Below are 14,556 nucleotides of genomic sequence, written 5' to 3' on the forward strand. Positions count from 1 at the left end.
CTGCTTCTGGGACCCCTCCCCATTGCCATTCTGCATGTTTCTGACACCGAGCCCTTCTCCCTGGATCACTGTTCTCATCACATCTTGTTCTATGCTTCTCCGTCCAGAAACCTCTGGTTTCTCATTGCCCACAAAATAAAGTCCTCATCCTTTGCTTGGCATCCAGAGTCCACTAGAAGTTCACTCCTAATCTGCTTTCCTGGTATCATCTTGGGTTGGTGGAAGAAGAGAGCTGAAGACCACAACTTATTTAACCCGTGTACCCTGGACAAGTTATCCAGGCTTGCTGTGCTCATCATAAAGATGGGTCCAGCATGCTGAACCTCCTAGAGTTGACCTGAGGACATGAGGGAAGGCCTGTTACATGCCAAGCGTGGTTCCTGGCATGTAGCAGTCATTCAGTGTTCATTTCTTTCATTTCCAAGATTAAGGTGACTTTTCTTCTGTGACTTTTGGTGTTATCTGCCTCCCTTCCTACCCTCCATGGCTCAAAGGCTCTAATAAATGGTTCTCTACTAGTTCTACATTTTCTCTTGTATCCTGCCAAGACTTGGGAGAGAATGAGCACTGGCATAGCTATACCCACTTTTCAGATGCCCTCTGCCTCTGAAGTAGCAGGCAAATGGATTTCCTGTGTTCTGCTGTGCAGAGATGTTGATTATACACGTCCCTATGAAAATCAAGCAGGTTCATCTCCAGGGACCACACAATGCTGGTTAGTTAAATATTATACGTTTCCACTGCAACAGTCCAGGTACAGCCAAGAGGGGTTTGTAAAGAAACACCCACAAGGTCCTTTTATTTGGAGTGCCATTGGCTTCTGAAGTGTCCTCCTCTTCCTGTGAGTTGCATTATGTTGAAACAGGATGACGAGTGGAAATGTTTCCAGTAAAGAGTATGATGCAGGGGTTCTGCAAGATCAGTAAATCTACCTTCTCTTCTCTTGTACCCAGAATCTACTGGACATCCCAAGTAAAAATGTCTGAATCTATACATTTAGTTAAGTTTGTATTGTTTTCTCCATCCTGAGATAGGAAACATGGCTTCTTGCATAAATCGAAGTTTCCAACTCAAGAACAGCCTTTTAAAGAAGCTGGCATGCCGCTCAGTAACTGGGGAGTTGCTGACCCCCGCCACCCGAGCCCCTGGCACCCAGCAGTGTTTGTTAGTGAATCATAGCAGAGACCTCCATCTTCTCCACTCCCCTGCCCCAACCCAGGAACACATTTCCAGAGCTAGAAACTACTTAGTGCAACTGTTCCAAAGGTCTGTGAAATAAACATCACAGCACAGCAGCATTCACCTGTGCTATGTATTAAATACTATTGTCAGATATTTAGAAGTCTGGGTTCTCTCCCTTGTGGGAAAAGACACTGAATGTAGGACCTAAAATAACCTGATCCTGGAAAAGTCCCATTTGTGTTTGGCCTGATGCTCTACTTTGGGCAACAGATCTGTCTAGATGTCTCTGGACCTTGGCTGCACATTAGAAGCACATGGGGGTCTTTTAAAATCCAGATGCCCAGGCTGCACCCCAGACCAATAATGACATTCGAATCTCTAGAGGTGGGGCCCAGACACTGGTTCCCTTTTCCCCTTAGAATTTTTAATCAGAAAAAATTTTAATGCACAGAAAACTTGAAACAATAGTATAATGAACACCCACCTAGATTTACCAATTATTAGCATTTTGTCACATTTGCTTTCTATCTCTATCCTTTATCCAGTCTCCACACATACTCTTTTTGATTTCTTCTTTTAATCATTTGGATTTTTAGTGTTTTGTTTTTTTTTTTGTTTTTTTTTTTTAGACAAGGTCTCACTCTGTCTCCCAGGCTGCAGTGGTGTGATCACAGCTCACTGCAGCCTTGACCTCCCCAGGCCCAGACAATTCTCCCACCTCGGGTCCTCTGGAGTGGCTGGGACCCCAAGCACATGCCACCATGCCAAGCTAATTTTTCATTTTTTTATAGAGACGAGGTTTTGTCGTGTTGCCCAAGCTGGTCTTGAACTCCTGGGCTCAACTGATCTTCCTGCCTTGGCCTCCCAAAGTGCTGGGATTACGGGTGTGATTCACTGAGCCTGGCCTGATTTTTTTCCTTAAATGGTTTGAAAATAAATTACAAGCATCAGGACACTTCATCCCTAAATACTTCAGAATGTATCTCCTAAGTGTGAGGACATTCTTCTAGGTAACTGCAATAGAATTAACACACTCCGGAAATGTAACATTCACATGCTATTATGTAGAATTAGTTCATATTCAAATTTCCCCAGTTTTCTCAATGTTTTTATAGCCTTTTAAAAATGCATAATTCAATTAGAGATCATACATTATATTTAGTTGTCATATGTCTTTACTCTTTTTAAATCTAAAATAATTCTCTAGCCTTTTAAATATCTTTTGTGATATTTACTTAAGAAAAAAATATTTCTGTGCCTGGCTTATTTCACTTAACATAATGACCTCCAGTTCCATCCATGTTGCTGCAAAAGACAGGATCTCATTCTTTTTTACGGCTGAGTAGTAGTCTATTATACCACATTTTATTTTCTTTTTAAAATAACTTTTGTTTTTAATTTTTGTAGGTACATAGGTATATATATTTACGGGATACATGAGATATTTTGATACGGGCATGCAGTGTGTAATAATCACATCATGGAGAATGGGGTACCCATCCCCTCAAGCATTTATCCTTTGTGTTACTAACAACCCAATTATAGTCTTTTAGTAATTTGAAAATATATGATTAAGTTGTTACTGACTGTATCATCCTGTTGTGCTATCAAATAGTAGGTCTTATTCATTCTTTCTAAGTAAGTTTTTTATACCCATTAACCATCCCCATCTCACCTCTGACCTGCTCCCACTATGCTTCCCAGCCTCTGATAACCATCCTTCTATTCTCTGTGTCCATGGGTTCAATTGTTTGGAGTTTTAGATCTTACAAAGTGAGAACATGGCGATATTTGTCTTTTGGTGCCTGGCTTATCTCACTTAACATAATGACCTCCAGTTCCATCTATGTTGTTGCAGATGACAGGATCTCATTCTTTTTATGGCTGGGTAGCATTCCATTGGGTATATGTACCACAGTTTCCTTATCCACTTTTCTGTTGATGGACACTTACGTTGATTGCATGTCTTTGCTACTATGAATAGTGCTGAGGTAACCATGAAGAGCTAAAAAAGTTGATCTCATGGAGGTAGAGACTAGAGAGGTTGGTTACTGGATACAAACATACAGTTAATTGAAAGAATAAGTTCTAGTATTCAGTAGCAGAGTAGGGTGACTATAGTTGACAACAATGTATTGTATATTTCAAAATAGCTAGAAAAGAGGACTTGAAATGTTCCCAATACATAGAAATGATAAGTGCTCAAGGTGATGGACACTCAAATACCCTGACTTGATCACTACGCATTCTATGCATGGAACAAAATATCACACGTACCCCATAAAAATGTACAAATATTATGTATCAATAAGATTTTTTTTTTTTTTTGGCTAGGTGTGATGGCTCACTCTTATAATCCCAGTACTTTGGGAGGCTGAGGCAGGAGGATCGTTTGAGCCCAGGAGTTTGATACCAGCCTAGGCAACATAGCGAGACCCCATCTTTACAAAAAATACAAAAATTAGCCATTGTGGTAGCTTGCATCGGTAGTCCCAGCTACCCAGGAGGCTGAGGTGGGAGGATCACTTGAGCTTGGGAGGTCGAGGCTGCAGCGAGCCAAGATCATGGCTCGCTGCAGTCTCCCAGGTTCAAGCGATTCTCCTGCCTCAGCCTCCTGAGTAGCTGAGACTACAGGAGTGGGCCACCATGCCTGGCTAATTTTTGTATTTTTGGTAGAGATGGGGTTTCACTATGTTGGCCAGCTGGTCTCAAACTCTTGGCCTCAGGTGATCCTCCCGCCTCAGCCTCCCAAAGTGCTGGGATTACAGGCATGAGTGACCACACCTGGCCAGATCAGTTTTTGTAAACTGCTCCTCATTTTAAATTTGCATGATTGTTTCCTCATGGTTGGATTTAGGTAAATGTTGTGGCAGAAGTATTCTATAGGTGATGTTATAGAAGTATTCTATAGGTGATGATGTTCTATAGGTCCTTCTCAGTGTAGCTTATCAGGAGGCACATGATGTCAATTTGTCCTGTGATTAACAATGTTAACTTGGATCACTTGGGTAAGGCTATATCTTCCAGCTCTCTTCATTCTAAGGGGACCCTTTTCCTTTTGTAACTGTGGGGAGATATTAATCTGTGGGGAGATACTTTGAGATTTTGTAAATATCTTAATCCCCAACAAGCTTTCGCCCAGTGGTTTTAGCAACCATTGATTCTTCCCAGAATCAATTATTACTATGATGGTTATAAAATGACTTTGTCTATTTCTATCATTTCTCTATTTGTCAAAGTTCTTTTGTTAAAAAAAGAGAAAAAAGGAGCTTTCACTTCTCACCCCATAACTATCTATCTGATCTTCTTTAGCTAGCTATGTAGCTACCCGTTGAACATATCAATATGGACTCATGAATTTTTTTAATGAATAAATTATAACAAATTCCCTCAGTACCTACTGTATTGTCCCAGCTTTGGCCAGTGGAAGCCCTGTCTAGCTGACTCCTGTGTCCTTTTGAAATTATCCCTTAGATGTTTGAGTACTTCATGAATTTTAGCACGACCAGATATTTTAGTCTGACTTTGTATTTTCTTTGCTCTGGGCTTAGAAGAAGCCATTTTTCTATGGAGACCTAGTTCCTCTGGGGCTGCTGTTTAGGAAGGCATCAGTAGTTTAGTGAAAACTCCCTAGGCGATTTCAATATGCAGCAAAGAATAAGAGACATAGATTAGAGTCTTTCAAGGGGAGACCACCTGTTCCCACAAGGTGTTTTTTTGTTTGTTTGTTTTTGTTTTTGTTTTAATCATCTGTTATTTGTGGTACTGATTTGTTGCTGAGATTTAGATTTTCATGAGTGTTATTCAAGAGATAGCTTTACATGCAGGTCCCTGGTTCCAACCCCAAAGAATGAGTTCAGTAGTTCTGCCCTGCATTTTAACAGTCTGGTGCAGGTGGTCCCCAGGCCATACCTGTAGAAAATGCCAGAAGTAACCCTGGAAACTGGGAATTAGGGGTTTCTTTTGATTTTCCTCTTTTGCTTTTTATCAGTGGTTTCTCCCTTTCAATATGATTTCAGAATACTGCCACATTCCCCAGGTATGTGGTAAGGATCTAGTTGATTAATTTGATGGATTATTTGAAAATATTAGATGATTTAAACACTTGTAGCTTTACTCTTGTTCCATCATGGGGAATTGGGGATGTTAAAAAAAGAGGTGGGGGGGGTGGGGGTGGAGGGCAGGAAGCTCTATAAGTGTTGAAGTTTTCAGTTGACCCAAAGACTTTTTTCATCCAATACATTATTTGTTATTAGTATATTTTCATGGACATGGAATGAATTGGCCTAGTAAATTTCACATTCTGTAAGATCCTAGGATGTAGCCTCTAAAATATAGATGTATGTGCTGTTTTGGGGACTGGGTCATGACACCGTAGTCAGTTTCTGCTATTTCCTTTTCTGAGAAGGCAGTTGCATTACCTCCCCATCTAACCAGCTTTATTTTATTAAATCTGGGGCCTGTAGGGACCAAGTGCCCAGCAGCTATAAGCAAAAGCTCCTGATTTGTGGTTTTTCACTTCCTGGTTCCACCTTTCAAACAAATGCCATGTTAGTGTAGCTAGTTCCTTCTGTGATCTCAACACCCAGTACTGAGAATGCTTAAGAACAGTCAGATGTGGGAGGGAGATAGTGCTTCTGGAGCTGCATTGCCTGGTTTGAAATCCTCTGGTAAAATACGTGATCTCGAACTTAAAGTATAATAAAAACAAAAACAAAAAGTAGCTGGGATTTCTATTGGTGATAAAGTCACAGCTCCTGCTGCTACCACTGTGCTATGTTGTCTACTTTCATCGTGGAAAAGAATGCCAACCTTCAGTTAAAAAGGAATAAAGTAGCCATGTTTTACCACCCAAAAAAAAAAAAAAAAATACATGATCTCTATGTGCCTCCACAGTCTTCTTGTCTGTAAAAAGGGGGTTAGTAATCTACCCCGGAGGTTCAGTGTGAGGATTAAATGGGGTAGCATATGTAAAGTGCTTAGCAGTCTATGGCACATAGTAGGTGCTCAATAAATGTTACTATTTTATTAAACAGTAAGTGGTCACAAATGAAAGGTGACCATGGGGTGTAGTGAGAGAGTTGAGGGTGTGCTGTCTCAGTTATCATTAGATCGGCTATTGTGATATCACAGTGCTTGTGATCAACTAACCCTTATTTCACTTAATGCAGTTGTTCCCCCCTTATCCGTGGGGGCTACATTTCAAGACCCCTAGTGGATGCCTGAAACCATGGATAGTGCCAAGTCCTATATATACTTTGTATTTACCTATACATACATATCTATGAGAAGGATTAATTTATAAATTAAGCGCAGGAAGAGATTAACACCAATAAAAAAACACTAATAATAATATACAACACTAACAATATACTATAATAAAAGTTATGGGAATGTGTTCTCTTTCTCTCAAAATATCTTATTGTACTGTACTTAGCCTTCTTATGATGGTGTGAGATGATAAAATGCCTACATGATGTAATGAAGTGAGGTGAATGATGTAGGTATTGTGACGTAGTGTTCGGCTACTATTGACCTTCTGATGATCTGTCAGAATGAGGATCATCTGCTTTGAGTGATCCTGGATCGTGGAGTCACAACGCTGTCTGTGGTTGGACGTAAGGAGCAAACAGTATCAGTGACTCAGGGGCAGGGAACATCTACAGCGTGGAGACACTGGACAAATGGATGATTCACATCACAGACAGGATGCAGCAGGATGGCATGAGGTTTCATCACACTACTCAGAATGACATGCAATTGAAAAGTTATGAATTGTTTATTTCTGGAATATTCCACTTAATATTTTTGGACCTCAGGTGACCACAGGTAACTAAACAGAACGTGGAACTGTTGATAAGGGGGGACTACTGTAAAAATTCCACGCCTAGTTCATTTGGACATGAAGGTGGTGGCTCAAACTAAGGGATTCCAAACCTCAGGCATAGGCAAGTCATAAGTTTTTTTCCTTTAGTTTATGTGAGCTATTGAAATGAGGTGGCATTGTCCTCTCCTTACCTCTTTAAGGAAGGTCAAGACTCACTAGTAAACATCAGTGAAATTCCAGGAAGAGGGAAAAAATGACAAATGACTTTCTCAGACTTCCTTAAGTTTAAGATGGATGAATGCAACAGAAATACAATTTCTCCCAACTTCAAGCATCCCCCTTGAACTGGGTTGTAGGTCAGGTGGTACTGACAAATTCAAATCCGTGACAAACTATAGTTGAGGCCTCGAAAAGCAGCATTCCAGGAGTTTGGGGCTCTCTGTAATGAGAGATCCATGGCAGAAAGCTAAGTGACGTGGTACAGTGTTGTAGGAAGCAGTTGAGTATAGATTGCAGAGAATTTGGCACAAAATGTGAATTGAATTAGTTTATCCAGCACTAGAGAGAGAACTATGAAGTTAGGCTAAGGAAATGCTGCCACTTACTAGCTTGGTGACCTGGGGTAAGTCATTGAGTCCTGGATTCCTCATTTGCAAAATGATTGCCCATTCTGGCTTTTATTTTTTAACTCATGTGGTTGGCAGGAGGAGAGGATGATGGATATCGGAAATGATTGTGAGCTATCCCAATGCGAGGGTGAATGACTGTGCTTGGCGTCAGGTCAGGTGATCTTTACCATCAGCCATCTCTGGGTCCCTCCCCTGTGCCCTCTGTAGGGCTTACTCTTCTTGGAATGTTGGCAGTGAGCTTTATAGGACTTTATGCCACCAAAAGAGTAACAGTCATGAGGCTTTTAAGAAGGATAGACTAGCCTGGCAGAGAGAAAGTAGCGAAGGCATCATTCTTCTGACACCAGGCAGGCCTTTATGGAAGTCCGATGCAGAGATTTAGTTTAAGAGCAGTCTGATTATTCTGTTTCAGGTCCTACATCCATTGGGTTAGTCTTTTCTCTAAGAGTAGATCACTCTCCTTTGCCATTTGTGCAGTGTTGGATCAGATGCTACTTTTTACAGAGGGTTTTTTGAAGATATGAACTTAAATACAACTGTAAGTTTTATGGCTTCAGCTAACACTAGATCTTCAGATGGTGTTATTTTAAGTCACTTTGGTCAGGACTTTGACTTCTGTGGTTGTGAGTGTTGGTTTTCAGACATTTGTCTTTTCACTTGTTTCATGTTCAGATTTGTGTCTGCAGAGTTTGCTTTTAACATAACATCTAGCAAATGAAAGCCCTTTAAAGATTGGTAGTAGAACTTCATCTTAAGAAGTGTCTGTGGGGCCAGGGGAGTTGCAGGGGTCAGGAATGGGGTACCAAGATTGCTTTGTAATGTAGACTTTCTTTGCTAGAATGAGAAATCCATATCTTTTTTGGTACAGAGTACTTGATTTGCCTTCCATTGTGTGGAAAGCCATGGAATAGTGGTGGTGTTCTTTGCATCGGAATACCCATTCCTCCTGACCTTCCTGCTTGGAAAAGCAAGTTGGATTGGGCCCTCTGTCCTACGGAGAGCCAAGCCCTCCTTGGGGTTACACTACTTAGCCTGTTGACAGTGCCATCAGCACCTAGGAATTGGCCTGGAAGCGCTGTGTTTGTTCTTAAGACCCAGAGGCTTGTAATTTTGCACAAAAGGGTGGAGAATGTTTGTGGAGTCACCAAAGATGTGATTAGACAACATATCGATTCTGAACTTCTGCCCTCTTCCCTCTATTCAACTCTGTTCTTGCTTAGTGAGGTACAGGCGAGAAAAATGGAATAGAGGGAACTAGGCTGCCGGCTTTTGAAACATATTGATCAGGGCACACATCCGATGTAGCACAGAGACCTTCCCCTGTTCATGATGTCATCCTGCATCGGGGCCTTAATGTGCCCTGTGATCACCTCTGCATGAACTTCCTTTCTCAGAGAAAAGATTAGAAAAGAGAAAGAATCCCTGTAGGCAGTGCCCAAAAATAATTTAAGCATTTCTAAATGTGTTTCTTTGAAGTCATTGATCCCTTTGGTTTTCTAGGCCATGCAGTGGCATGAAGGAATGGTGTGAGGCGGTCAGCCATGAACGACAAAATTCTGAGCAATGTCGGTCTCACTTCCTATCTCCCATCCGCCTCCCTGGCTTGGGCCTCCACTGCTGTCTGTCTGTCTGTCTGTCTGTCTCACCCTCACCCCTATACATGTTCTTTCTCCACATAGTGCACATCTGTGGTGTGGATGTGCTGTGGACAGTTGTGTCTGTACTTGAACCAGCTCTAAGCCAGGGTCTCCCAGATGGGCCACGGTGGGTGAGTGAGATGTTGTAACCTTGAGTGTCCTCTGGTCGAGTGAAGTGTGGCCCTGACTCTTATCTTGATTTGTCTGGCTTGGTTCTGTGTAAGCAGCCAGGGATCCTGTTAATGGATCCCCTGGGACAGAGGGAATAGGACAGAAGTGGATTTGTTGAATCCTGTGGGGCATTTGAAATGGTACCAAGAGCAGGCTGAAATCTAATCAGCCTTCACTTATCAGGCTTGAGTTCCCGTATGTTGAAAGGGTGATGATTAGTAAGAAAAAGGCCAGGATACTTTATCTTTCCTTTGCACATTTAGAAAAATCCCCTCTGCCTTGCTAGCATTAGAAGCAGACCATTCTTTTTTCTCTACCACATCACATCAGCTTCCATTAAAAATCAACAGCAGCAAATATAAAGCCCCATCCATGGAAAACCGTTTAAGGCAACACTGTGCTCCAGTGCTTCAGGGGTGGGGTATTTGCCTTCTGCACCAATGGATCGGTTTCTCATATCCATGCCTTTCTGACCCAGCATCTTTTAAAAGACCAAGAAGCATTGCTCTGCTTTCTACTGCCTCTCTCTAAGAGACCAGGGCTGCCGTGCCTCTAGCCATGTCCCAGAGAGCATATTTGAGACAAGTCAGCTTAATTTGCCTGCATGCCTAGGAAGCCTCTCTTTAAAAATCTAATTTGGGGAGAAGAGCTGTCTCTAAATATTTTGCTTTTCCCATCCAGGCGAGCGACGGAGGCGCCGGTGCCAGGTGGCTTTCAGCTACCTGCCCCAGAATGACGACGAACTTGAACTGAAAGTTGGTGACATCATAGAGGTGGTAGGAGAGGTAAGCAACCCGGCCGGGCAGTGCAGTGGCCTCGAATGGGCTGTCATAGTCACTGCTTACCCACCCATGAAAACGCCTTGCTGTAGACTCACAGGCTGTTTGGTCTTGAAATTAGGGATCCTCTAGTTGAGTCTCCTGTCTGAGAAAATGGCTTTCCCCAGAGGAATGCCCCCAGGCCAGCTGAGTTCAAACCTGGGGCCATTGGAAAGCATTGTCTCTGACACAGCTTACTAAATACCTCTGAATTTCCAACCCGGTGCCAGCAAGTTTCTCTTCTACTTGAATTGATCATAGACTCTGGGTATCCAGAGTGACCCAGATCCATCTTTAGAGCATGGATTTAGTATTCATTGTGGGGGACATTGTGGATTTGGAGGGCAAAACAAAAAGGAGTGACATTTCTTAGAAGACGTAGTATGTAGCAGATGTGACAAGGTTCTTAAGCCTGTGACACAGTTTATTGTGCGGGATGAGGAAGGAGGATCAAGAGACCCTAGAAGAGGCAGGGTTGACGACCAAGCCTGGTCCCTGTGACTGGAGACCCTCACTCTTCCTGCTGTACCACATTCTCTTGTTCCTGCTAGTGAAATGTCCCTCCAGATTCCCTTAGGCCCAAGGGATCCTGAGTTTTAGGCTTAGAACCTTACCATTCATTCTGATTCAACAGTTGTATCTATATGTAGAAACACAGTTTTCTAATTGCTTATTGTTTGCTGATGCCCTCTGACCTTACAGAAACCCACAATTCATAGAAAAGGAAGCTAGAAGTTGAGGAGGACCTTAAGGGAACTGTCATGTGGGTGGAAGTGGCAGGGGTGATGCTAGAAGCCAGATTTCCTAACTCATACATAACCTAATGTGAGCCTGTGTCAGAGTTTTATTTAACTCATTAATGAAGGGATCTGTAAGATGGTAAGGCTGACCTGAAGAGAATTGTGAAAGAACAAAGATAATGACTGAAAAAATATATTTAAGATTGCTAAGTTACATGCAAAACTACATAGTGCCCTACAGTGCAATAAAACTGTAATCTTTGAGGTTATCTTTTCTAGGGGACAAATCCTTTGCATTTCTGCTCGTCAAAATTTATTTTTGTTACTACCTGGCAGGAATCATTTGCAGTGCTCTCAGTTTTCACCAGTTAACATCCACAGTAACAGAGTTGTAAACTAGCCTCATAAATAGTAAATAGTGTGTCAAGCAGAGATACATGTCCCTCCAGAAGCAATTAATGGGGTCCCGAGTGTGGCACTGGGAGGGCATGCAGGAACCCATTTTACCTACTTCCAAATTTTGGATAATTAACATGTCATTCATCCTTTTTTACCCCTGGTGGCAAGCAGGGCACATAGGAGACATTTATTGAAAGTTAAATGAGTGAAAAAAGTGAATGGACAACAGAGAACATTTATTTCAGTGGTAGAATGACAAATTTCTTAAGGCTGTAACCATGGAAAGAAATTCCAGAAGAAAAAATAAACAGATGTGACTAATAAGAAAAATGGTGAAGATTTTGGTATGATTTGAAGCTAGTCCAGCTAAAGAAAGACAACAATAAATAGGAAAACATTTGCAATAAATTATGACAAAAGTTATTATATATGTAGTATGTGAAAATATTAGGAAGCTATTATAACAATGATAAATGATAGATAAATTCGCCATAAACACAGAACCCAGACGGAGAAAAATATCTTAACCACAAGAAAATGTTCTGCTCCCCTGTTAATTAAATAAATACAAATTAAGACAATAATGGGTTTTTACTTAGGAAAATCCTAAGAAAATATTTAGTGGGAAGGCTGTCGGCAAGGCGTAGAAGAACTGGTGAGTTTGTATGTTATCCTTATACGAAGCTATTTGGCAAGGTATGTCAAGAGCTATAAATACCTGAATAACACTTTTTGACTCAGTGATCTCATTCCTGAGAATTTATCCACAGAAACTGATTGATGAAAGAAGAAACATGTGAAACGTGTTAATTACAGCAATATTTGTGATAATGAAAAATAATCAAGAAGGAAAATTAAGGTGTATTTTCCAGGTATAACATTGTGAAGCCATTAAGATGGTAAACACAGGTTTTTAAATATGTATTTGTTGTGATACTTTGCATTGTAATTATCTGTTATAGTCTACTAAGCTGAGAGCTTTTCAATGGCAGGGACCTGATTTTTATCTATTTTTATATTTGTGGTACCTGGAATAGTGCCTGAAACCTAATATGCACTTTAATAAATGCTTGCTGAATAAGTAAATGAATCAATGGAAATACAAAAATAGTTTTTTTGCAAATTGAACAAATCAGAACACAAAACTGCATACACTAGGATAAAACCATGTAAAATATATCTATATGCTTGTGATCAAAGACTGAATTGGGAACAAGAATTGAAAATGCTTCTGTCATAGAAGATGACTTTTCTTTTAATGTTGTAATAATGCATTAAGAAAAACCACAAGTCAAGACAAGGAAAATGATTAATACATTTCTCAGAAATATTGCCCACTTTTGCCTGCCTATTAGCTGCAGAGAAACTGAATGTTGATTGCATAAAGGAGAGAGAGGAGCGCTGGCAGAGCTGTTACTGGATTTGCCTAGAGGCTGATAGGGCTTTGCCACCATCTACAATACCAGCCTCCTTTCTATTATTCATTGCCAGCTAAATCCTGCTCGTCATTCTGGACTTGCTTCAAGTAGGAAAAAGGAAAAAATAACCATATAGTCTATGATATTTACATAAAACAAAACGTGTAAAGGCTGGCCTTGTAATCCAAAGTTTTAAAATATCATGAAAAAGTCCCCATTGTTCCAGTTTACTTGTTATATTGCAGAGACTGGGCCCTTGTCACTGTATAATATAAAATCTGTCCTTTTCTCTTGTAGTGAATGTTATATAAATGCTAATGATAGCTCTTTTCTAATTCCACTGATGATTAAAAATGAACAGAAAAAGGTAATAAAGAAAAACCCCTAAATCACAGAGACAGATCAAGGCAACAACATAATAGTTTTGCAATACTGTAGGATTAATCTATTAATAAAATATAACATGTATTGTATATGTATAATATTTTTATTGATTAATAGATGGATTTCTCTAATTTTGCTGTACACACACACACACACAGACATTTTTTCTCTTTTTGCCCTGACAGATAAGCCTTAGGAGGATTTTGAATTTACAGACTAGTTTTTTTTTTTTTTAATTTGTTTTTATTTTTTTATTTTTTTATTATTATACTTTAAGTTCTAGGTACAGACTAGTTTTTTTGAAAGAATTGAATCAAGTAGGGAATCCTAAAGTCCTAAAACATCTGCCTTAATATCTAATTTTAGCTTAAAATATCAAAATGAATATTTGTTCATCATTTATCAATACAATCTTATGACATAGGGCCAAGGCCACTTCCCTAAATATTGGTTTGCTGGTGTGAGTTCCATCTATCTCTGCATCCATGGTGCATCCTCTATGATTCCCACTGGGTTCCTTCTCAAGTTCTAGAGCTGCACCCCCCCCACCCCTCACCCCTTATCTTCTTTAGTTGTCTCCTTCACACCAAATTTGGCAACGGTTTTTTTTTAAACCTTCAGATCATTACCTTTATCCTTCCTCACCACCAATTCTTTCTCTTCACACCTGTATATTTTTGTGCAATTTAACCAAATGTGTGCTACCAATAATGAGCAAGAGACTTAAGCAGGTTTAGGTGGAAACAACTTTGACCCTTGGTCGGGTGAACAGCTTGCTCATCTGGCAGGAGCGAGTTTACCAGCCCTGACTGCTCAGCCTGAGCCAGCCTCCAAAGCATGGTTTAGGGAAGGAAGGGAGTGCTCAGGGCAGTGTGGGCATAGTGGAGTTGGCAAAGCAAGGTGCCTGCCAAGAAAGCACCTGCCATGCTTCTAGCTCCTGGCTGGAGAGTGATGGTTGTGCTTTGAAAAGAAATCATCGTTGTGAACCCAAAGGAACCAGACTGCCAATTCAAAAGGAAAGTAGCAGGCTGTGAATTCCTGGATTGATATTTTTAAAGAAATCATTGTGAATACACACTGAGTCATTTTTATCCTGAATGGAGAAGACAAATAAATACAGGCAAAGTTCTAGTTATAGGAAGAACAGAGATGGCATGTGAATGAGATTTACAGGAGAAATAGCATTTGAAGGCCCCTGGAATTTTTATGTGGGCTTTTTGGCCTACGATATGCTTTTTTTTTGTTGTTATTTTGTTGTTGTTGTTTTTGAAAAGTGCATAAGCTACTTTGTTTTTCTTTTTCTTTTTCTTTTCTTTCTTTTCTTTTCTTTTCTTTTCTTTTTTTTTTTTTT

The 14,556-nt window shown here is 40.5% G+C and overlaps 1 protein-coding gene across 2 annotated transcripts in view; it reads left to right on the plus strand.

The window, feature by feature from the left end:
• The window catches only part of SH3KBP1 (SH3-domain kinase binding protein 1), a 311,350-nt gene that overhangs the window by 119,717 nt on the left and 177,077 nt on the right, over positions 1–14,556 (plus strand). For both annotated transcript variants that reach the window (XM_011940194.1, XM_011940195.1), the window contains exon 3: positions 10,128–10,231. In XM_011940194.1, the coding sequence (XP_011795584.1) occupies positions 10,128–10,231 (104 nt within the window). The remainder of the gene's footprint in view (positions 1–10,127; positions 10,232–14,556) is intronic.

This window comes from Colobus angolensis, unplaced genomic scaffold (genome assembly GCF_000951035.1).
Source record: "Colobus angolensis palliatus isolate OR3802 unplaced genomic scaffold, Cang.pa_1.0 Scaffold188, whole genome shotgun sequence".
NCBI lineage: Eukaryota > Metazoa > Chordata > Mammalia > Primates > Cercopithecidae > Colobus > Colobus angolensis.